This window comes from Magnolia sinica, chromosome 3, assembly GCF_029962835.1.
Source record: "Magnolia sinica isolate HGM2019 chromosome 3, MsV1, whole genome shotgun sequence".
Lineage (NCBI taxonomy): Eukaryota > Viridiplantae > Streptophyta > Magnoliopsida > Magnoliales > Magnoliaceae > Magnolia > Magnolia sinica.
This window is the reverse complement of record NC_080575.1, coordinates 20,386,037-20,411,181: the sequence shown is the minus strand read 5'-3', so window position 1 is coordinate 20,411,181 and position 25,145 is coordinate 20,386,037. Positions and strand designations below refer to the sequence as shown.

The 25,145-nt window shown below is 42.1% G+C and overlaps 1 protein-coding gene across 4 annotated transcripts in view; it reads right to left on the bottom strand.

Moving 5' to 3' along the window:
* Positions 1–25,145, bottom strand: part of LOC131239665 (DNA topoisomerase 3-beta) — a 103,711-nt gene that overhangs the window by 44,406 nt on the left and 34,160 nt on the right. For all 4 annotated transcript variants that reach the window (XR_009168314.1, XM_058237497.1, XM_058237496.1 and 1 more), the window contains 4 exons: positions 20,211–20,373; positions 20,007–20,126; positions 15,974–16,053; positions 458–736 (listed from right to left, as the gene is read on the bottom strand). Coding sequence is in view for 3 of the 4 variants with exons in the window: in XM_058237497.1 (XP_058093480.1) it covers positions 458–736; positions 15,974–16,053; positions 20,007–20,126; positions 20,211–20,373 (642 nt within the window). In the remaining variant the exon portion in view is untranslated. The remainder of the gene's footprint in view (positions 1–457; positions 737–15,973; positions 16,054–20,006; positions 20,127–20,210; positions 20,374–25,145) is intronic.

The window sequence follows — 25,145 nt, the reverse complement described above, 5'->3', positions numbered from 1 at the left end:
CATACAAACACTATGGTGGGCCATCACACGCCAACTAGTTGGATGTGCAACTAATTGTGCGAGCATTTCTCACACGCACACATACAAGACGACTAAGACCAAAGATTCAAGAAATTGAATGTTTGAGAAACCAGGTTTGACAAATAGCAACTCTTGAACAAAATGATACAACAGAACTATTCTAACAAAGATCACTGGTGAAACTACCACAATACCCTTTGTCTAAGTCAATGTTTGATAGGTCAGATATTAGAAAGATAAAAAACTAGCAGTATGAACCCAGAAGGAAAACAAAAGGCCAAACATTGACAGAGACTAAATTCTTATTCAAAATTCAATAGATAAACATTTTAGTGGCAAAACATCCCAAGTGGCACAGAATATTCACATGCAAGCAGAGGCCTTCTAAACAAGCAGCTAATAAGTACATCAAAGAAAAAGCAGTACTTTTTATCACCTTAGGTATTTACAGTCAGGACTCACAGTCCCGATGAAATGTTGAGTGATGTACTGGTATAATCTCCAAGCATCATTACCTAACATATCCTCAGTTGCTAATCGCATTGGAGTTATGGGAGGATGGTCACCGGCATCAGTTCCCGTTCGTGGCTTGTGAAATCTATTAGCTAGTAGTGTCCGCACATCATCACCCCAAACAGGATTATTAAGCTGCACTGAAAGTGTGCCTCCGAAGTCAAATGAGGCAGGGTAGGCTGTGCTCTCAGTACGTGGATAGCTGTAGTGTCATGCAAACAATGAATGGATCAGATCAGAACCAAACGCCACAATAAAGAAAGAACAATAGAGAAATCAAATCAAAATTTGAAAAACGATACTGTTTATCTTGGCTTGGTATGTTTGCCATGGTATTATGTATGATAGAAATGATAAAAGATGCTTTCTTTATGGGCCAAAAGATATTCGTTGAGAGGGAAATCATAGAAAACAAGCCACGGTACAATATAATATGGACATTTCAATAGAAGCTGTTACAGAGACCAGTACATTTTAGTAGTCGTTCAGATAGAGTTTGCCTCCCTATGAGCAATAATAAAATGGTAAATCACTTACAGAAAAAATTTACTGTTCAATGTATTAATAATCCTGTCAAAGAGATAACTGTCATTTTATGAATGTCGGTATAATCCAGAGCATTGGACAAACACTAGTGGACTTGGAATCCCTTAAGGTGATAGAATGATGCTACATAAGCATCATTTCACAATAAACAAGTGGCATACTACTCTGGAAAACCAATCTCAGGGTTGAAAAGGCACTTGGTAGCACTCAAACTATCTACAGTAGCACAATCCCTATTTACAACAATAGACAATAATTGAAGAGAAACAATAACAGATTATAGTCTTCGACATGATATGGACACCAATGAACATTGTCCCTCAAGCTGATAGTAAATTAGTGATGTGGACATGTGTCATGCCCTACTTGGACAGCTAGGATCACACCAGCCATAGCCAGACACCATTCATGAGACACATGAGATAAATGACGTCAAGTAGGGATATTTTTTGCAAATTTTGGAGTTTGGCAATATTTTTGTAATTCCTTCTTGTGTTGGTTAGTTGTTAATTGGTGGTTAAAGAGTTATAAAGTTTGACAGAGTCGGTCTTAGTTTGTTGGGGTTAGATATATTAGGGAACTAATTACCTCGGATTAGTTAGTGATCAGTTAGGGGATTACAAGAGGTTTTCAGGATTAGTTGTTGTCTAAGGTCATGAAAAGGGAAATTCACTAGAATTTCATGTAGTTTAGGCTTTTGTAATAAAAATTGAGAGAGAATTGAGAAGAGAGGGCTTGCTTTTGTGTGTTTGGATGCCAAATTGTATTCCAATTCCCTGAAGGCCCAAATCCTCCCTTCCTCCTTCCTCTTCTAGCTCCTTCGGAACCAGCCAAAGCATGAGATCCAGGTTACATTACTTAGCTACATAAGGACCAAAACAATTCCAAAGAAGATTACTTAGTGGTTACTAGAATATCAAGGGAATTCTAGAATCCTATGAAATGAAAAATATTCCAACTGCTACATTTCTCTACAACAACATATCTACAATGGGTCCCACAATTTGGACAGTTTGATTTTACTAGATGTATGCCACGTCCACATTAGCAATTTCAGAGCATCGTATCAACCATCACATTCTGCTGAAGTACCAAATAATTCCTCGTAGTCTTTTTGTGGTTAAGACCAGTGTTCGAAATATCGATACTATCGGCCGATATATCGGCCGATATTATCGATATCGCACCCCTGCGACACGATACAGTCACGATAACCCCCGGAAGATACCAAAAAACTCAAAATCCAAATATCGGCCGATATAGCGTCGATATCGCACGATATTTTGACGATATCACGCGATTTCCTCTCCATTATTGTCGGACATCGACGTCATCATCCGAAAAAATCGGGAAAAAAAAAATAGAGGGTGGATTTCGGTACCTGTAGAAGAGATCACCATGATCGGAAGCTTCCATTTGGTGGGCGATTCGAATTGAAGCGTCATTCCTAGGTTACCGCAAATAACATCTCCGATTTTAGAGAGAAATCCGGAGACATCCGATGAGATTTGGGAGATATTTTAGGGTTCTGGTTTCCGGAACCCTCTCTGTTTGAAAACCAAAGGTCGTTCGAGCCTTTTTCTCGGACGCGGATTAGCTACTGACAGGTTGAGTAGCGAGATCACCAAGTTACGTGGGTCCCACCATAATGAATGTGTTATATCCACACGGTCCATCCATTTGGAGATATCATTTTAGGACATGAGTCAAATAATGAGGGAGATAAATTTCTGTAATGGACCCCACTACAGAAAACAGTGGAGAAAGTGACATACACCGTTGAAACCTTCCTAAGGTCCACCGTGATGTTTATTTGAGATCCGACCCGTTAATAAGTTAAAAAAAGCATTATAAAAGGGGAAAAAAATATATCAGCTTAATCGAAAACTTTTGTGGCCCTCAGAAGTTTTTAATGGTGGGCGTCACTCTCTCTACTGCTTTCTCTGGTGGGGTCCATTGGAGCTTTGAATCTTAGTCATTCTTAGGCTAATGGCATAAAATGTTCTCTCCAAATTAATGGACGGTGTGGATACAAAACATACATCATGGTGGGGCCCACGGAACTTGGTGACGTCAATTCAGTAGCGAGTCTCGCTACTCAGCTAATCCGCGCCCTTTTTTTTATTGTAATCGAGTACGCGCACACGGCGCACCACCAAACTGTGTTGACGTCACCAAGTTCTGTGGGTCCCAGCATGAGGTATGTGGTATATCCAGGCCGTTCGTCCATTTGGCGAGCTCTTTGTAAGGCTTGAGCCGAAAAATAAGACAAATCCAAAGATCAACTGGACCACACTGCAAACAGCAGTGGTAGATTGAACGTTTACCATTGAAACCCTTTCGAGGGTCACCAAAGTTTTGGATCAATATGATATTTATTTTTCCTCTTCATTCAGGTCAGGTCTATGTGACCTAATTAATAGATTGGATAAAAAATAAACATTATCGTGGGCCCTACGACCCAGGGAGGTTTCAACAGTAGGAATTTTCCTACCCACCTTTTCCTTTAGTGTGGCCCACTTTAGTCTTGGATTCTGCTCATTTTTGCTCTCAAGTGCTAAAATGATCTCAAAAAATGAATGGACGAGGTGGATTTCTTACAAACATCACAGTGGGCCCCACATAGGTTTTGAGTGAAGGATCTTGGTAACAGCGCCCCACCCCCAGTGTGGTGGGAAGTGGATCCCCTAGTGAGCAGTGTACTTTGTAAACTTTGTGGGCCCACCATAATTCATGTATTTTATCCACTCCGTCCATCCATTTTACAATATAAATTTATGGTTTGAATGAAGAGAAAAAACTATTATTAGCCTGAACCAAAACTTTTGTGGCCCCATTAATGGTCAATCACCATTGTTTCCTATGGTATGGTGTACCTAATTATTGGATCTGTTTTATTTTTTAGATAATGTCCTGAAATGATATGGAAAAACGGATGAACGGGGTTGATACTGAATATAGTTGTCTTAGTTCAATCGGACAGCGCACAGCTTGGGACCTTATACAAAGGAAATTTATTATGTACACTTCTTTTTTGAAACTTTATGATTTAAAAGTGTGTATTAAGGGCTTTTTTAACAATCCCCAAAGTTTCATTAAAAAATTCAACCATTTTCCCAATGTTTCCCCATGTTACCCAAAAAGTGCGATAAATTATGCGATACAAACGATATATCCCGTGCGATAACCGATACGTATATGTATCCCAAGGGTGCGATACATTGTGCGATACCAATATTTCGAACACTGGTTAAGACTAATGTGATAGTTCACAATCATTTTAAATGGTTGACTCTTCAAGCACACACATGGCAACGTCGTAACGCAATCTAGAGCATCAAAATCTCTTACTCAATTATGGTGGAATATAACAGAAAAATTACATAGAGAAGATGACAGTAACCATCTGATTTTTCCCTTAGAATTTGGAGAACTCACTATTTTAATCTTCCCTCCCCTTGGCTTCTTTTTTTCTTTTTGTAAAAGACAGTTACACAATGAGATAGGAAATAAGGTAAGTACATTTACAGAAGAAACACATTAAAAAAAAAAAAGGACACAAATAGCTATGGCACACTGCAGGTGAATCCAATACAATACACACCACACGACATTTCTGACATGGAGCATACCCAACTAATGTTTGGATTGGCCCGTTGAACAGGTTGGATGGCATACCCACACCACGTGGACCCAATAGCTCAACTCCTTGGATGGCACGTGCGCGCGCACCCACACACGTGCACGCACACACCATGTGGGTCTCACAATAGCTCAACTCCATGGCAATTACCATGTAGTCAACTACATGTGATTATTCGACTACATGTAGTAACACGCACATGCACAATCCATTATGTGTGTGTCTATATATATATATATATATATATATATATATATATATATATATATATATATATATATATATATATATATATATATAACACAATAAATTCCAGAAGACAAAAAATGAAACTGAAGTATGGCACATCCAGAAGGATTGAAGCTCCCTATACCATACTTACATTTGAATGTGGACACACCAATCAGGTCATCTGCCCGACCCATCCAGTCGGTCCTATTCTTCATGGGCCACCATGCAAAGACCATAGTGATTAGATGATCCAATACATCCAACCAATCTCCTCAATAATATATGGTTTGGAAAATTTATAATAAAAAAGCCCAATTATCAATCTGAACCATCCATTCAGTATGTCCACCTTGGACTTCCAATGGTTCCATTATGATGCTCAGCTATGATGTGGATGCACGAAATATTAAGCATGGACATCAAACGAGTACAAATTTTACACAACTCAATAATTACTTCAATAAGACGATCTTAGCCATCCCATCTGGGGCTAGGAAAACTGTCACGCCCTAAACTTGGTAACCGGACTCACAAGGAACCCGATAACCGGTTCTGGCCGCAACAGCCTCCGTAGTACCCCATTCTCGGCTCTTGAGGCAGGTTCCGATCCTGGGATCCCACAAGGAGGATTTCCATAACTGTATAATCATTTCCAATACGAGTATACCCAACATCACAGCAAGTAACATCTCGAAAACAACAAAGGAAACACATCGCAAAATCCACTATAAATTCGAACTTTACAGTTACATAAGGTTCAAAAGGACATACATAAGATAATAGAAGAAGGAGAAAAAAGTCTGCAACACTGGGGTCCTTTAGCTCAACTCTAATCCGAGCTCTGCCGCTACGACGCCTGCCTAAGATCTCCTACACGCATCAATCGTGCATAAGCTTATAGAAGCTTAGAGGGTGGTGAAGGTGTGTGATAATGGTGCACAGAAGAATAGTAGGAGATACAGGAGGGGAAACATGATCAATGATAATATCGCTAGCCTTACCGAGGCTTATCGTGAATACAATGCAATGAGTGCTGGACGCCTTACCAAGGCGATGCATAAAGGGGCTTATGTAGCCGATGCGAATGCAATACGAAGTGATGCCAGTGCTCATATCCAAATTCACATATCAAGTACATTTCCAATCATAAGGAAATCATCGGGGTCCAGTATACTGCTGGATGACTGCCGCTCTACAGACCCACACAGTCAAACGAGCGTAAGAGACCTCACTACCCGTCCGTGGTTAGCCAATCACTAGCAAGGCTCGATGGTAACGGACCCATTCACGAGCTGGTCAAACTCAGCCTAGCTATTGTCTTCTCTCTCAGGCGGGTAAGGCTACACCCCTACCCAACCGACTACACGACAGTGAGAGTCGCGGCCTAACGGTATAAGGCCCTCGTGCGCTCATAGTTTCCACTTGGTCACGACGTTGGGGCAGATCCTTCGTACCATGGAAGTTTTGGGAATTTCACCCATAGGCATCCTATGCACCCGATATGCTCAAGTAACATTTCCGGTATCCACATATACAGCCATCCATGAATATCCCTGTAGAGACAAGGCCCTGATGAAGCAAGGGCGGTATCATTATGAAATGCGATGCAAATGCATGAGTCACACATACAGATCATGCACTAGCTTCAGGCACTCAATGTGCACAAGGGGAGAAACTTCATCCATCTATGACCACCACACAATGCAATCAATTCACGCAGATGGTGCATATGGGACTTAATGATGTAAGTGTGCTAATCGGCGATGATATCGTAGAATATACTCTTCCTTCCCAAGGAGGGACAAGGTCTAGATACATAGACATGGACTCGAAGGAGAAGTCCTCTAGTAGGGGCCTAATACTTTGGGGTAGCCCACAAGCTAAGAGAGCCATAAAGGTCAAAGGAAGAAGTGGTCCTAATAGGGGTCCAAGGTGGGCCTTCAACCACCTATAAGGGCCCTATGCGCCTACCTTAGGGCCACCAAGGAAGACATCCAACCTCAACTGGGTCCCAAAAGGTAGCCCGCTAACTACACGCTTGTAAGGCAAAGCCCAAGGCCTAGGCAATCCATGGCCTAGTGGGCCATACACAAGGCCCAACACTTAGGTAACATGGTGGGCCCTCAAGCAAGGTTTGGGCCCAACCATAATGATCATGAGTCCACTCATTGTGGTGGGCCTAATGGGCAGCCCATTATTCCAACCACATGGGCAATTCTTATGTTTAAATCAAGTGAGTTGGGCCTCACATCTTGGCCCTAGTATGGGGGCTAATTTAATGGGCAACCAAGGGCCCAACTACTTGAGTATTTTGGCCCATAAACCCATCACAATGGTGTATTAAATATAGGCCCAAAGGTCAGGGGTCCACCGAGAAGATTCTAGGACAATGGGCTTAGGAAACCCAACATGTAACTACAAATATTATTCCAATAAAATCCCATTTAAAGTGGACCTTAAGTATGCACTAATTAAGCCAAAAATCTAATTAAAAATAGGGTAAGATATGTGTAATAATATCTCCAATTTTGGTGGGCTATGCTGCCCCAAAACATTCATTTATGGGCTGCAACTTTGGGCCTATTGCTGAAATTCCAGCCCACCCACTATCTAGACTTGGTGGAAATTCAATATTAATTAATTTATATATTTATTTTAGTCCCTGGTGACCCATACATGTCATAGAGGGCCCACCAGATGAAGGGAGTAAATAAAACACATACTTCAGGTGGGCCATGCTGCTTGACGTACGTCCAGCAGCAGCCCAATGGGCCTGGGCGTCCCATGGTGGGCAATCCAAGGGGCCTGGGTAATTGGCCCAAAAACTCATTCGATGGGCCCCAAATGGATGCTACTGAAGGGGGGATGATCACGCCCCCTATGGACCTCACTTGGATGAACGGTGGACACAAAAATACATCAAGGTGGGCCCACAAGGTGGCCTGGATGGCCAGCCAAGGCTGAACACCCCAACCTGGGCGTCCCAGCCTGGTGGGCCACTCCAGGCCGCACCACGGGTGGTACAGGGACCCGATGGCACTGAAAATTTGCATGGTGGTCCTTCCATGGGTGGGTCACACCTCCACAAAATTTCACGATTTTTGGATGATTAGAAGTATTTTAATTTAATTTAGAATTACAGCCTATCCAGAAATTCTGTTGGGTAAAATGTTGTTGTCCATACATGTTTATCCAATAATGTGAGCCCAAACTTCATCTAGGAGGGGAAGGATGTATGATTAGTATTTTTCCCATAAAATACAGCAAGGTGGGGTCCACAAAAGTGGCCCACCACTCAGAAAATTAAGCTGGAAATTGTGTTTTCCCCTCAATTTATAGGGCTAGACGGTCCAGCAAGGTGGACCGCCCACCTCCTTTGGGCCTCATTTTTGGGTGCCTTTGCATGAGCAATCTGAGGTGTGATCTACCACACTTCAAGGTGGGGTCCACACCTTCAAAATACACTCATCAATCAAAAGAAAAAAAACGAAAATCATGGACCAAATCCATGCCAAACATCAGCTACATCAGTCCCAACAAACAGTCCAGATTTTTGGACAGCTATGTATGGCTGGACATATCAACATATATCAGAATATATACAACAAATAAAAGGATGTGTGGCCTTCCTTAGTGGGCCCCACACATGTTTAGATGATGGACTTAGGCTAGGACACTTGCATGCATTGATTAAAGTGTCCAAAAATCATGGGATTGGGTGGTAGGGGCATCCTACCCTTGCTGGATTTTTGGGACGTCTCAGGCCCACCAAGTGGGCCACACACACATCATCATCCACACATCAGAGAAAAGAGAAGAAGGAAAGACAATCCGGCCATGAGGGTAGGGCCCCGCCACTAATGAGCCCTCCCAAGAATCAATCTCAATCATACAACTATGTTGATTGAATATGCAACATAAAACTAATGCATGCATGATCTATGATTAAAATGGATGGTTGGGACGTCATCCCAACATATTATTTAAGGTCTAGATAACCTTGAAATAGAGTAGATCATGAAATACATCATGATGGGGTCCATGGAGAATAGCCCCATCATGGATCATGACATGCATGTAGGATGGGCCAAAGGGCCACATCCATGGGATCAAATGGGATCCCCACCATGGATTGGTGGGTCTCATATGATCCATTCATGAAGACAAAGAAGATTCAAAGGTTAGAAAGGAAATCAGAAATTTATAATCACCCACATGCAAAGCAAGCCTTCAAACTTCCACACTAAGGAGATCTTAGACCTAATAAGAGGTTTTAATGGTGGAGATATGTTTTTAATGGTAGGATTGAAAGGATTTGGGGGATTAGAGGGCTGGAGAATTGGGGAAGAAAGGGACGTTGGAGAGTGGGGTGTTGCTAGCAAATGGAGGGAAATGAGAAAGGGAAAGATAAAGAGAGAGAGAGAGAGAGAGAGAGAGAGAGAGATGTCATGATGGTTTTGTAAGAAAGGCAATAATTGCCTAGGGAAGGAGATTACAATGTTGTAGGCTTAGGGTAGGCTTGTGTAGTGTGTTGAGGTGGATGGTGTTTTCCATAGAATTTGTGTGGTGTGTGGTGTGTGCATAGGGACTTGTGCCAAAAGAGGTGATCCACATGCATTCCACTAAAGTGGGCCACATGATTAAGGGTTATACAATGTAATGTTCATAACTTTTGACCCATATGTTGGATGGACGCGCAAAATACGTCGTTGGAACCGCAACGACTATGCGAACAAGATGACATAGGTCTCAGGTTGATCCGAGTTGGGTCTACGTGACCGGATTTAAGGATGACCGCAAACACAATTAGAGGGTCACCGGTTGCCGGGATTTGACTGGTAGAACCGCGGGACCAAGAGAAATGAAATGCATACCTACACACACATGCACACACAGGAACTCGGGTCGGGTCTTACAATCCTCCCCACCAACAAAAAATTTTGTCCTCGAAATTGCCAAAATCGGAACAAGAAAATGCATAAACATCATATATCTATATCATCGATCACAAGAGAAGGCAATACAAGTAACGTAAGCAATCAATCATCGAACAAATAGGGATAACGCTTTCTAATCTCGGCCTCGCGTTCCCAAGACGCCTCGGCCTCTGAATGATGACCCCATTGTACCTTCACCAAGGGAATGACCTTGGTCCTGAGGACTTGCTCCTTCTGATCAAGAATACGAATCGGCTGCTTGATGTAGGAAGGATCTTCACAGACCTCAAGTGGCTGCCAATCAATCACAGGGACAATGTCCAACCCACACTTCCATAACATAGAAACATGGAACACGTTGTGGATCACGAACAACTGAGGAGGTAAGGCAAGCCTATAGGCCACAGTGCCCACGCGCTCGGTAATATCAAAAGATCCAATAAATCTCGAGGCAAGCTTGCCCTTCACACCAAATCGAACCACGCCTTTCATAGGCGAGACCTTGAGATACACCATGTCCCCAACTGCAAACTTGAGGGGTCGATGTCGACAATCAGCAAAACTCTTCTGTCGGCTCTGAGCTGTGCGCATCCTCTGCCTGATAATATCGATAGCCTCCAACGTCTGCTGCACAAGCTCAGGACCTAGGAGACGATGCTCTCCAACCTCAGTCCAATAACTAGAAAATCTGCACGGTCTGCCATAAGAGTGCCTCAAAAGGAGTCATGTCGATAGTCGTTGGATAGCTATTGTTGTACGCAAACTCGGCGAGGCGCAAATGCTCATCCCAACTGCCCGCAAAGTCAATCACACAAGCTCTGAGCATGTCCTCAAGGATCTGGTTGACCCTTTCGGTCTTCCTATTCGCCTGCGGATGATAAGTGGTGCTGAGATGCAAAGTGGCCCCCATCGCCTGCTAGAAACTCCTCCAAAACTGAGACGTAAATCTGGAGTCTAGGTCTGAAACGATCAAAACTAGGATGTCGTGCAGTCTCACTATATCCTCAATGAACACCTTTGCAATCCGGTCCATAGACCAGGAAGCACGCACCGAAATGAAATAAGCCGACTTTGTCAGACGATCGACGATAACTCAGATGGTATCGTAACAGTGTTGAGTCCTTGGCAAACCTGCGATGAAGTCCATCGACACATGCTCCCAGTTCCACTCTGGAACGCTCAACGGCTGCAAGGGACCAGGAGGTCTCTGGTGATCAGCCTTGACACGATGGCATGTGTCACACTCAGCCATAAAACTCGCAATCTGACACTTCATCCCCTGCTAGAAGTACTCGCAGCAGAAGCGTGGTGGGCCCATAACCCACAAGTCTCAGGATCAATTGTAAGACCAAACCAGAGTTCCTGTGTGTGCATGTGTGTAGGTATGCATTTCATTTCTCTTGGTCCCGCAGTCCTACCGGTTAAATCTCAGCGACCCACGACCCTCGGATTGTGTTTGCGGTCATCCTTAAGTCCGGTCACATAGACCCAACTCGGATCGACTCGAGACCTATGCCATCTTGTTCGCATCGTCATTGCGGTTCCAAGGACGTATCTTGCACGTCCATCCGATATATGGATCAAAAGTTATGAACATTACATTGTATGACCCTTAATCATGTGGCCCACTTTAGTGGAATGCATGTGGACCACCTCTCTTGGCACAAGTCCCTATGCACACTACACACACCACAAATTCTATGGAAAACACCACCCACCTCAACACACACTACACAAGCCTACCCTAAGCCTACAACATTGTAATCTCCTCCCCTAGGCAATGATTGCCTTTCTTACGAAACCATCTCTCTCTCTCTCTCTCTCTCTCTCTCTCTCTCTCTCTCATTTCCCTCCATTAGCTAGCAACACCCCACTCTCCAACGTCCCTTTCTTCCCCAATTCTCCAGCCCTCTAATCCCCAAAATCCTTCCAATCCTACCATTAAAAACATATCCCCACCATTAAAACCTCTTCTTAGGTCCAAGATCTCCTTAGTGTGGAAGTTTGAAGGCTTGCTTTGCATGTGAGTGATTATAAATTTCTGATTTCCTTTCTAACCTTTGAATCTTCTTTCTCTTCATGAATGGATCATATGGGACCCACCAATCCATGGTGGGGATCCCATTTGATCCCATGGATGTGGCCCTTTAGCGCATCCTACATGTATGTCATGATCCATGATAAGGTCATTCTCCATGGACCCCATCATGATGTATTTCATGATCTACTCCATTTCAAGGTCATCTAGACCTTAAATAATATGTTGGGATGGCGTCCCAACCATCCATTTTAATCATAGATCATGCATGAATTAGTTTAATGTTGCATGTTCAATCAACATAGTTGTATGGATGAGATTGATTCTTGGGAGGGCCCATTCGTGGCGGAGCCCACCCCCATGGCCGGATTGTCTTTCCTTCTTCTCTTTTCACTGATATGTGGATGATGATGTGTGTGGCCCACTTGGTGGGCCTGGGACGTCCCAAAAATCCAGCAAGGGTGGGACGCCCCTACCACCCAATCCCATGATTTTTGGACACTTTAATCAATGCATGCAAGTGTCCTAGCCTAAGTTCATGATCTGGACGTGTGGGGCCCACTAAGGAAGGCCACATATCCTTTTATTTATTGTATATATTCTGATATATGCTGATATGTCCAGCCATACATAGCTGTCCAAAAATCTGGACTATATGTTGGGACCAATGTAGCTGATGTTTGGCATGGATTTGGTCCATGATTTCCATTGTTTTTCTTTTGATCGAGGAGTGTATTTTGAAGGTGTGGACCCCACCTTGAAATGTGATAGATCACACCTCAGATTACTCATGCAAAGGCACCCAAAAATGAGGCCCAAAGGGGGTGGGCGGTCCACCTTGCTGGACCGTCCAGCCCTATAGATTGAGGGGAAAACACAATTTTCAGCTTAATTTTCTGAGTGGTGGGCCACTTTTGTGGACCCCACCTTGCTGTATTTTATGGAAAAAATACTAATCATACATCCCTCCCCTCCTAGATGAAGTTTGGGCCCACCTTATTGGATAAACATTGTATGGACAACAACATTTTACCCAGCAGAATTTCTGGATAGGCTGTAATTCTAAATTAAATTAAAATACTTCTAATCATCCAAAAATCGCAAAATTTTGTGGAGGTGTGACCCACCCATGGAAGGACCACCTTGCAGATTTTCAAGGCCATCGGGCCCCTGTACCACCCGTGGTGCGGCCTAGAGTGGCCCACCAGGCTGGGACGCCCAGGTTGGGGCGTTCAGCCTTGGTTGGCCGTCCAGGCCACCTTGTGGGCCCACCTTGATGTATTTTTGTGTCCACCGTTCATCCAAGTGGGGTCCATAGGGGGCGTGATCATCCCCCCTTCAGTAGCATCCATTTGGGGCCCATTGAATGAGTTTTTGGGCCAATTACCCAGGCCCCTTGGATTGCCGACTATGGGACGCCCAAGCCCATTGGGCTGCTGCTGGACGTCCAGTCCAGCAGCATGGCCCACCTGAATTATGTGTTTTATTTACTCCCTTCATCTGGTGGGCCCTCTGTGACATGTATGGGTCACCAGGGACTAAAATAAATGTATAAATTAATTAATATTGAATTTCCAACAAGTCCAGATAGTGGGTGGGCTGGAATTTCAGCAATAGGCCCAAAGTTGCAGCACATAAATGAATGTTTTGGGGCAGCATGGCCATCAAATTTGGGGATATTATTACACATATTTTGCCCTATTTTTAATTAGATTTTTAGGCTTAATTAGTGCATACTTAAGGCCCACTTAAAATGGGATTTTATTGGAATAATATTCATAGTTACATGTTAGCTTTCCTAGGCCCATTGTCCTAGAATCTTCTCGGTGGACCCCTGACCTTTGGGCCTATATTTAATACACCATTGTGATGGGTTTTATAGGCCAAAATACTCAAGTAGTTGGGCCCTTGGTTGCCCATTAAATTAACCCCATACTTGGGCCAAGATGTGAGGCTCAAATCACTTGATTTAAACATAAGAATTGCCCATGTGGTTGGAATAATGGGTTGCCCGTTAGGACCATCACAATGAGTGGACTCATAATCATTATGGTTGGGCCCAAACCTTGCTTGAGGGCCCACCATGTTACCTAAGTGTTGGGCCTTGTGTATGGCCCACTAGGCCATGGATTGCCTAGGCCTTGGGCCTTGCTTTACATGCGTGTAGTTAGCGGGCTACCTTTTGGGACCCAGTTGAGGTTGGATGTCCTCCTTGGTGGCCCTAAGGTAGGCCCATAGGACCCTTATAAGTGGTTGAAGGCCCACCATGGACCCCTATTAGGACCGCTTCTTCCTTTAACCTTTATGGCTCTCTTAGCTTGTGGACTACCCCCATAGTATTGGGCCCCCACTAGAGGACTTCTTCTTAGAGTACATGTCTATGTATCTAGACCTTGTCCCTCCTTGGGAAGGAGTATATTCTACGATATCATTGCCGAGTAGCACACTTACATCATTAAGTCCCATATGCATCATTTGCGTGAATTGATTGCATTGTGTGGTGGTCATAGAGGGATGGAGTTTCTCCCCTTGTGCACATTGAGTGCCTGAAGCTAGTGCATGATCTGTATGTGTGACTCATGCATTGGCATCGCATTTCATAATGATACCGCCCTTGCTTCATCAGGGCCTTGCCTCCACAGGGATATTCGTGGATGGCTGTATGTGTGGACACCGGAAATGTTACTTGAGCATATCGGGTGCATAGGATGCCCATGGGTGAAATTTTCAAAACTTCCATGGTACCAAGGATCTGCCCCAACGTCGTGACCGAGTGGAAACTATGAGCGCACGAGGGCCTTATACCGTTAGGCCGCGACTCCCACTGTCATGTAGTCGTTTGGGTAGGGGTGTAGCCTTACTCGCCTGAGCGAAAGAAGGCAATAGCCAAGCTGAGTTTGACTAGCTCGTGAATGGGTCCGCTACCGTCGAGCCTTGTTGGTGATTGGCTAACCATGGACGGGTAGTGAGGTCTCTTACGCTCGTTTGACTATGCGAGTCTGTAGAGTGGCAGTCATCCAGCAGTGTACTGGACCCCGGTGATTTCCTCATGATTAGAAATGTACTTGACATGTGGATTTGGATATGAGCACTGGCATCACTTCGCATTGCATTCGCATCGGCTACATAAGCCCCTTTATGCATCGCCTTGGTAAGGCGTCCAGCACTCATTGCATTGTATTCACGATAAGCCTCGGTAAGGCTAACGATATTTTCATTGATCATGTTTCCCCTCCTGTATCTCCTATTATTCTTCTGTGCACCATTATCACACATCTTCACCACCCTCTAAGCTTCTATAAGCTTATGCACGATTGATGTGTGCAGGAGATCCTAGGCAGACGTCGTAGCGGCAGAGCTCGGATTAGAGTTGAGCTAGAGGACCCCAGTGTTGCAGACTTTTCTCTCCTTCTTCTATTATCTTATATATGTCCTTTTGAACCTTATGTAACTGTAAAGTTCGAATTTATAGTGGATTTTGCGATGTGTTTCCTTTGTTATTTTCGAGATGTTACTTGTTGTGGTCTTGGGTATACTCCTATTGGAAATGGTTATATAGTTATGGAAATCCTCCTTGTGGGATCCCAAGATCGAAACCTGCCTCAGGAGCCGAGAATGGGGTACTACAGAGGCTGTTGCGGCCAAAACCGGCTATCGGCTTCCTTGTGAGTCCGATTACCGAGTCTGGAGCATGACAAAAACAAACTGTTTAAGGTCACTGTTCCAATGGATAAGATTAAATGATAGATGCAACCTTTTCATGGTGTCCCACAAAGACTGGAATGGAATTAATGGATGGTCCAGATCAGTGGATTGGAATGTGCATGTTCCCAAATGCGTGCATAGGGAGCTTTTGCATCCAACTTGTGTAGAGGATACAACCTCATGTGTGCTTGTGTCTAATCATTGATAGATTTCACATCAATAGATAAAAATTTAGTGAAGCCTCTGTTCATTCTTGAAATAAAAATCAATCATTTCCATTTTCAGCAATAGAAGTATAAGGAAATGCACAAGTTGGTAGAAATGGGATATCGGAAAAACCTGATGAAACCTTGAGTGTACAAACGTTCAGCTATTTGCATGGCTGTTTGAGGTCCTAATCCTAATGCACTTGAAGCAACCTGGAGAAAATGGTAATCACATAATTACGCGGTTTCCTTATTGATAGAGAAAACTTTGATTCTCTGGTAGAGTGTGATGGATGATACACACAAGCTAAGAAATTGTACAAGTGGAATATAACGAATTCAAATTGCACTGGCCAGGATTACGTGTCCCAGTTTTCAGATGCATCCTAAACCAAAAATTACACTTGATTATCTAAATATTGGATTGGTGGACATTTATTTGCTGGTTGAAATGAAAAATATCCAGTCCTATTGCAGCAAACAAGTGTCCACGAATCAAGTGTTGGAATTATTCAACCAATCTGTTTTCGGGATTACAGTGGTCTTCAAATTTTAGGCTGTTTAATTTGGTTTCATGTATGACATGTATACAACTACTGAGTTCATGAATATCAAGCATCATACACTGCTAGAGTATCAAATAACTCCCCTTATTGATACCACATTCATTACTATTGAAATACCATCCAATCATATATATTGATCCAGTGAATTATTTAAAAAAATAAAAAATAAAAAATAAAACAAACTAAGGGCATGTTAGGATAGCAAGATTTAAGAGTATTGTATAGTAAAAGCACCATCATTACAATGGAATCAGATTAGGAGTTACCATTAGAAGATAAAGTAGACTTCTTGTAATCAAGTATTACATTAAACTTCCAAATATCTGTGTTTCATAAGTACAAACAACTTTACAATTGTGTGCAAACACTGCAAGCATAAGTTCATGACTACTGAGACTCCTAAATGACACAAATAGAATAATGCCAGAATCAATTCAATATGGGAAGCAGGGTACAGCGTGCGCCATGCAGTCCAAATAACCTACTCCTAGAAGTCCACAAAATCTAATTATTCTTGAAGACGCCATTCAATATTTTATCCATGCCATGCTGTTAAATAAAAGCATGAAACGGTGATTCATTCAAGCCCAAAAGCCTGGCAAGCTTGAAGTATAAGGGACTTGTTGTGTCAATAGACAAACACTCATTCTGTTAGCAATTACCCTCAACGATTTAGATGCAACTATAGAGAAGAGTTTCGAGGAAGTAAACCATCAAGCAAACCCAAGACGAATACTCGGCAAAACAATTCACCAAAAAAAAATGAACTGGGAGTGGTGAACAGTAATCGAGAGTGCATGAAAACACCCACCACCAAAAAATGGAGACCAGTTAAACCAAGCATCCATGAAGAGGGTGAGCCATTGAGGATAGGCATGCTAAGAAACAGGGAGAACACCCAAGATGAGGGAAAGAAGAGAGGGAAATTCCCACTTGGATGCCCTCCAAGCCACGAACCCATAGATGAGTTGGGATGATGAATTCATGTTTCCAAGAGTATAAAAATCCAGAAGTGAGATGTATAAAGAATCCAGAGGCCTTATTCAAGTTGGATCCCCATATCTTTGAAAAGAGTCAGGATCCCCATTATTTGGAAGGGTTATTGTTTAAACCAGGCATGTTCTCAAGGTTCCCTCGACATCATAGGTGATCGTCAGCAAACAGAAAACAAAATTCTAAAGGGATAGATGGATTCTACATTTCCAAACATTGCTGTCTTTGGACAACTTTCCAACCTGTGAAGTTGAACTAGAAGACGATCTGAGCAAGCTTATTGTCAAAGCTGACAGTCAATGTTGAAAGGACTAGTGAGAAACTGAGAATCTTACTAGAAGGTTCTGGCTCAAGTACTTTGGAACAAAAATCATTACTGCTCCCCTTCTAGTTCCCATGAAAACTCAGAAGGATAACTTTATCTGGAAGCTCAACAGTTTGATGAACATGAATCGAACCAAACTCACCCTCTTGACCCCAGAAGACCCTAGTTTCCAGGATCTTTATTGGCAATTATTATGGAAAATTCCCTGGCATGAAAAGAAAATTCACTTTCGAGCCGACCCATTCCATTCCATTCCACCAACAGACGTCGTCCAGAATCTATCATTCACTTGTTCCTACAAATCTTAGCTCAGATGCCGGTCCATAAGGAAACAGAAACCCTCCCAGAATCTTGTCCTTCATCCCTTCTCTTTGAATAATCTAGCTTGTCCAAATGCAAACACTTCAAACAACAAAGTTAAATATTTGGAGAATCACCCAGAAAGCCAGAGCAGAGAGATAGAAAAGGACTTATTGGAAACCCTCCCAATGGTTCTGATTGCAGCATTTGGACAGGAGTTGACTTGAGGACAGGGCCAACATAAATGGTGATGGAACTCACTGTAAATTAAACTTTGACAACTACTTCCAACTGCAAACCCTGATGGCCAATGGCACTGGCAGCCGGAACAATCTGACATTACATGGCCAATCTGATAGTTGTGTTTGCAGCCCCATCTCATTATTCAGTCATTATTGTAATACAAGAAATCGGACTGGCATCTGACTCCAACTCCAAAAACCAATACTTGAAGGGGATTCAGCAGATTAGTCCAACCACTGAGTGGATCTGATTTGTTTACTGAAACTCTCTAACAAAAGTATGGAACACTGGTGGAGAACTTGGAGTGGCAGGTGCGCAATGTTTGCATGGAAGGACATGTTGTTTTGGATCATTTGGCTAGGGAGTATAATTCTGATCATGTGGAATGGCAGGGGTGTGTTCCCCACTTTTTGTCTTCCGTTTTGGACTCTTCATAAGGCTAGTACTAATTTCATTATCCCCAGTGCTTAACGAAGATTCCTTTCCAACCAAAGAAAGAAAAGCCTAAATCTGTTTGTTCCTGATTATTGGATTTAAAAAAGTAAAAAACATAAGGAAACTGGAGCATTTGCGTAGAAGACAGAAAATGTAGAGAGCAAGATTCCAATTTATGGGTGTTTAAAGCAGCCTATGTTGGGTCCTTACTCATGCCACGGTGGTAGACTCACAAGAGTTTCAACACGAGGTCATGGGTTCGAGTACCCATTGTGGTGAAATCCCACTGTGGTGCGAGTGCGTGTAAAAAAATGTTGGACAGGTTCAGATGCACATTGGCTTCTATGGACCAGATAACACTTACAAATACCCCAACTAGACTTTCTTAGAGTGATGAATTCATTCATATATTTCTAGTTCCAACCAGAAGTCCTAAAATGCCTTTTTTGTACAGAGTTTTCTTGACTAACAAGCGGTTAATACCTACCTATTGGATGCTACATATATGCATATTTTCAAAAGGATGTTTTGATCTTTGTACCTATAAACAAATTTTAGCGCCGTGTACAAATGTCTTCTCAATACCTTCATTACCTCAGTGTGTCGGGTTTCATTCAGCATGATGCTGGCTTGAGAAAGCTCACAGAGACTAACATTGACCAGGAGAGTCCTCAAGTTAAGTCAAGGTCGCTGCATGAAGCACTCTATTTTTGACCAGGAGAGTCCTCGACATAATTCTGATCATGCTGAAGCACTCTATTTTTGTTACTGCATGAACACGGTGATGTGACTACTAAAACCAAGATATAAAAATGTCCTAATAATATTTTCCACATGAAATTATTGAGGATTACAGAACAGCGCTTTTGAAAAGCATCAAACTGTATTTTGGTGGAACTATATGTGAGTTCGGAAAAGGGTCAATTTTGTGTTTTTGTACTATTGTGCCCACTTGAAGTGGAGAAAAGTGATTGCTTCGAAAATGCGGAAAGCACATTCTAAATCGAGCAGCACAGTTCCTTGGTCAAACCGGTGACAATTGCCGCTGGGCTCAGTTCCTGTAGTGCAGGAACTGATCACAACGGAAATCTGGGCAAATGGGCCTCACTCTCTAAGAATTTAACAATTCTCAAACGTACCATAAAATATTATATGAATTAAGCAGGTGGCCAGATAGCTATATACAAATTATGTAGTTCAATACAGCCTACAAACGAGTAATCATTGAAAATCATGACTCATAATTTCTTTGAAGGCTAACTGCAGAAACTAAAGTATCATTTGCAGCGCCTAATGCCAGTAACCTTTAGCATATTCACGGTGTTAAGGCCAGATGGACGGCTTTTGCACTCTTCCTTAGCAGATATATCAGTTACACTTAGAATACCATCTTCAGCAACCAATTTTTGAAACATCACAGTAACCTGAAATTAGAGTAAACAAATTAGACATACAAATGAAATCTAATGAAAACAGCAATCAAGACAGGTAGACAGGGAGGGACTCACGTCAAGGTCAAAAAGCTTCTCGCGTTCCCATTCTAACTTCAGTTCATAGCCAATTTTTATGATGTAAGGGTGCAACGCCCAAGATTTTTCTGGCTTAAACGTAGTAATTTGCAAGTGCCGTTGCACACAAAATCCAAGAGTAGGGGTTTGACATGGCCCATACCTGAAACAAACAATAGACAAGCACCAGGATTACATTTATATTTGTGATCGAGATGAGAAAATAGGACTCCTAGCTATTACGTATCTATAAGTATACAGATCCCTCCAAAGTTTAGTGGGAACCCTTGACTCGCGAAGAAAGGGAGCAAAAGCTCATCAATCCACACAAACAACACACTTACTAAAACTAGATTGGGAGAAAGTCTACAATCTTTTAAAGTCGCTTGATTTCTCTTGGGCTATTAATGGGTCCATCCTAGAGTTGTTTGGGGGTTGGGCAAAAGGTCATTTCTTCCAAGAGCAGCAATCCTAAGGAAGATGATACCCTATGCAGTTTTATGAGAATTTGCAGAATCTTTTATGGCATTAGCAGTCCATTGGACTCCCTAAAGAGAAAAGTTCAATATGTGCCCTTGGATTGGGCCTATGAATAGTCCTCGATCTCAAGAGGACTTCCAGCTCCATCACCCCCACCACTTTAGATGATTCTATTATTTCAAAGAAAGCACTGTATTTGATATTAAGTTATGCCTTCTTTTCTTTTTCTTTTCTTTTTTTCAGTTTTTTGAAGATATGCTGTTGTATTGGAGATGATTGCTCATCATCCCATTTTGCTTCCCCCACTCTGTTGCTTTTTTTTTTTAATTCGGGAATAAAATTATCATTAGAAAAGAAAAAAAAATTACCTTCAACAACTCAATATTTGTCAGTATGTTAATGGCTTCTACGACAGTTACAGTAGTGGTACTAGGATGAAATCAAATTCAAAGAAGCCAAGATGCACTCACAAGGCATTATTAGCACATAAATAAGTGAAATCCTAAGGAACTCACATAAAAAAACATAATGAAGCTTTCAACAAAGTTTGATAATCAAGACTTGATGCAACCAGGCCATTCATCCATTGGATTGCTACCAGATGGGTCATAACAGATGACAGATTGAACAAACAACTGTCAAAATTTTATCAGGCCCAGGATGAGGGCAATCAAAGGGCCCAGATAAAAGATTCAACCGTCCAGGTTGAAGATCTGGTCATTGATTAATGATCCATTTGTTCATATAAACAGGACCTGCAGATCATTGGACAACCTTGTTTGATCGCATGTGTGACATATTTGCAACTCAAAGAGGTCCAAGCAATCATCCGGGTTGTCCTTTCACTCCACACAGTTGGAAGTTGAAATTCAAAATAGAGAGTAGAAGTCCGTTTGAATTTAAAACTTTTTAGTTCCATTCTTCTTTATCCTCCTTTAAGTTGTGGAGTAAGGTTAGGATGAGTAATAGGAGTAGGAAGGTATGACGTATCAGCTTTAGCAAACTCTATCCATACATCCAAGAGATGTAACATGAACTATTTAAAGCCGTCCAGCTGTAAGGAAGGAACAACTACATAAATGAACGAACAAATAAATTTTGTGTTTAGCATGTGTTGCTTAATTTGCAGATGAGATGAGGGTAGGATGGCTTATGTATGTGAAAACTAGCATAGCAGCTAGAAGACTTTTGCGAATCCTCCCAGGAACCTTCATCTTTATTTTTTGGCAGTATTTTCTGCATTTTCTCAGCTGAAACTTCATTCCAGATTAGTTCAGATTGATCCAGATCCAAGCTAATTGAACCTGATGCGCCATTTTGGAACCAGAGCAAGTTCTGGTCCCTCAGGAACTCGTTTCACTGTCAGTTCCATACTTTTTCGGTGTCGATCTGTTTCTCTTGCCATCAACCTTTGGGGGGATCTATTTCCTGCTGTTAGAGCTGATCCTTGTTCCAGATGTGTGGGTGGAAAGTTCAGATCCTGCCACTAGAGTCCCTTCTTTCTATTTCCAGCACATGTACATGCACGTTTGAAGGGATCTGAATCCGATTTCTACAACAAATACGAAACTCAAATTCATATCTGTGGTCTTCTTGGGACCCCATTCTTTCCATTCTTCTCTCCTTTACTACCCAAAAACCCAGATCTGATCTCTATGCCCATACAACCTTTAAGTGCCACCCTTGAACCAATGGTACCTAGCCTAAAGCCCTGTCTCAAACCCTAACTTGCTGTTCCATCCAACAGCAGCCCCCATTCTTGACAAAAATCCAGATGACGGTTCATGTTCCCTATAAAAATGCCTTAACCACAGCCAATCAGCCATCCAACACCTACACCCCAAATTACAGCAACCCTGAAGTTCCCTAATTTTCCTAAGGGCCCGTTTGGCCGGTCGGATTAGAAGGGCTTGGATGGTATTGGAAGGGATTGAAAGTCAAATCCCGGGATTGGCCTGGCGTGCCAAACAGAGTTGGTGATCTGATCCCAATCCCATGGATCTTAAGACAATCCACTGACAACACCATCATTACCTTTAAATTCCATCCAATCCAACCTAATCCTTTCAAATTTGTCTGGGACGTGTTTGGTTTGAGGGATTGGAAGGGATGAGAAGGTTTAATCCCAGGATTGGCCGAGCGCACCAAACAGATTGGATATAGCAATCCAGGGATATAGCAATCCCATGGATCTCCAGACAATCCACCGACAACACCATCATTACCTAGAAATCCATGCCATCCACCCTAATACCATTCAATCCCTCCCAATCCATCCGGCCAAACGGGCCCTAAACTGCTGCAAAACAGTATGCCTAACCCATAACCCTATTTCCAATCACTTCAGCAGCCAAGCCCAGTTGCATCTTCTTCTTCTTTTTTATTATTTTTATTTTTTTATTTGGCAGTATTTTTTGTGTTTTCTCTTATGAAATTTCAGATTCAGAACTGATTAGACAGATCCGCATCCAACCAACAGAACATGCTGTGTCAAGACTGAATAAAAGTCAATAAATAGTGAACAGAAAGTCATTCAGATTTGTAAACAAATCTTTCACTTCAAAACCCACTATCGTAGTAATGTAAATACATACGCTCAGAAACACAAATCAAGCATGAGTATATTTCAATCATATGATTAAAAAATAAAAACAATAAAAAAAAAAAAGAAAAAACTAAATGCACAACTAGGACATGCACAATTAATGCATTTTACATGTAAGAAAAAATGACATGGTATCCACTGGCAGTCACAAGCAGTGTTCGAAATATCGGTATCGCACAATGTATCGCACCCTTGAGATACAGATACGTATCGGTTATCGCATGGGATATATCGTTTGTATCGCATAGTTTATCGCACTTTTTGGGAAACATGGGGAAACATTGGGAAAATGGTTGAATTTTTTAATGAAACTTTGGGGATTGTTAAAAAACCCCTTAATACACACTTTTAAATCATAACATCTCAAAAAAAATATACACATAATAAGTTTCCTTTGTATAGGGTCCTAAGTTATGCGATGTTTAACTGAACTAATGCAACTATATTTAAATTGGATGCATGATATTTATAAATATATCGTAGTCATGTATTAAAACACAACCAATTTATTGAAAAGACAAAGAATAACTTAAAGAAGTAAATTTTGAGAAATATACTTATGATTGATGGGGACATGAAGTGACATCACCAAGTTCTGAAGGGCCCACCATGATGTATGTGTTGTATCCACACCGTCCATCCATTAGAAGATATCATTTTAGGCCATGAGAAAAAGAATGAGTCAGATCCAAAGCTCGAGTGGACCCCACCACAGAAAATAGTGGAGAGAGTGACACCCACCATTAAAAATTTCTAGGGGCCACAAAAGTCTTTGATCAAGCTGAAAGTTGTTTTTTCCCTTTTTTCATGTGTCTTAACTTATAAATAGGTTGGATCTCAGATAAACATCACAGTGGACCCATGATCAGGGTTTCAATGGTGGGCGTCCCTCTCTCCACTGTTTTCTATGGTGGGATCCACTCCAAATTTGGATCTGACCCATTCTTTATCTCATGCCGTAAAATGATTTAGCCAAAGGGATGGACGGTGTAGATGCAATACATACATCATGGTGGGCCCCACAGAACTTGGTGACGTTACTTTAGTAGCCGGTCTGGCTACGCGTCCTAAGAATCCAAGGACGCGGATTTCCTGCGCAAGCCATTTGCAGGAAGTTCCAGCGCTGAAAACTTAAGTGGGGCCCAACGTGATGTTTGTGAGTAATCCACTCCGTTCATCCATTTTTTGAGATCATTTTAGAACAAAGAGCCAAAAATGAACAAGATCCAATTTTCAACTGGGCTGAAAATGTAAGGATTGAACATCCACTGTAGAAATATTCGTGTGCCCATAAAAGTTTTGAATCAGGTTAATATTTGGGATTTCAATTCATCTCAGCTCCGTGGGCCCCACCATAATGTATTTGTTTCATCCATTCCGTTCATCCATTTTTACGGATCATTTTAGTGCTTAATACAAAAAATTATAGGGATATGATCTCATGTGGACCACACCACAGGAAAACAATAATGATTGGATATCCACCATTAAAATCCTCCTAAGGCCCATGCACTATTGTCTTGTTTATTTGACATCCAATCTGTTGATTGGGTCATAAAGACCCAGATGAAGGGAAAAAATAAATATCTGGTTGGATGACAAACAAACATCACTGTGGGCCTTAAAAAGGTTTCAACGGTAGAAATTAACAGTTCCACTATTTCCTGTGGTATGGTCCACTTGAGTTGTGGATATGGTTCAATTTTGGGCTGAACACCTAAAATGATCAGTAAAAACGGATGGACGGCATGGATAAACCACATGCAATCACGGTGGCCCAACAGAGTTTACTCGGTACGAGCGTACCATGTCGCCCGTCATTGACGGAAACGGATTGGCTACTCCACCAG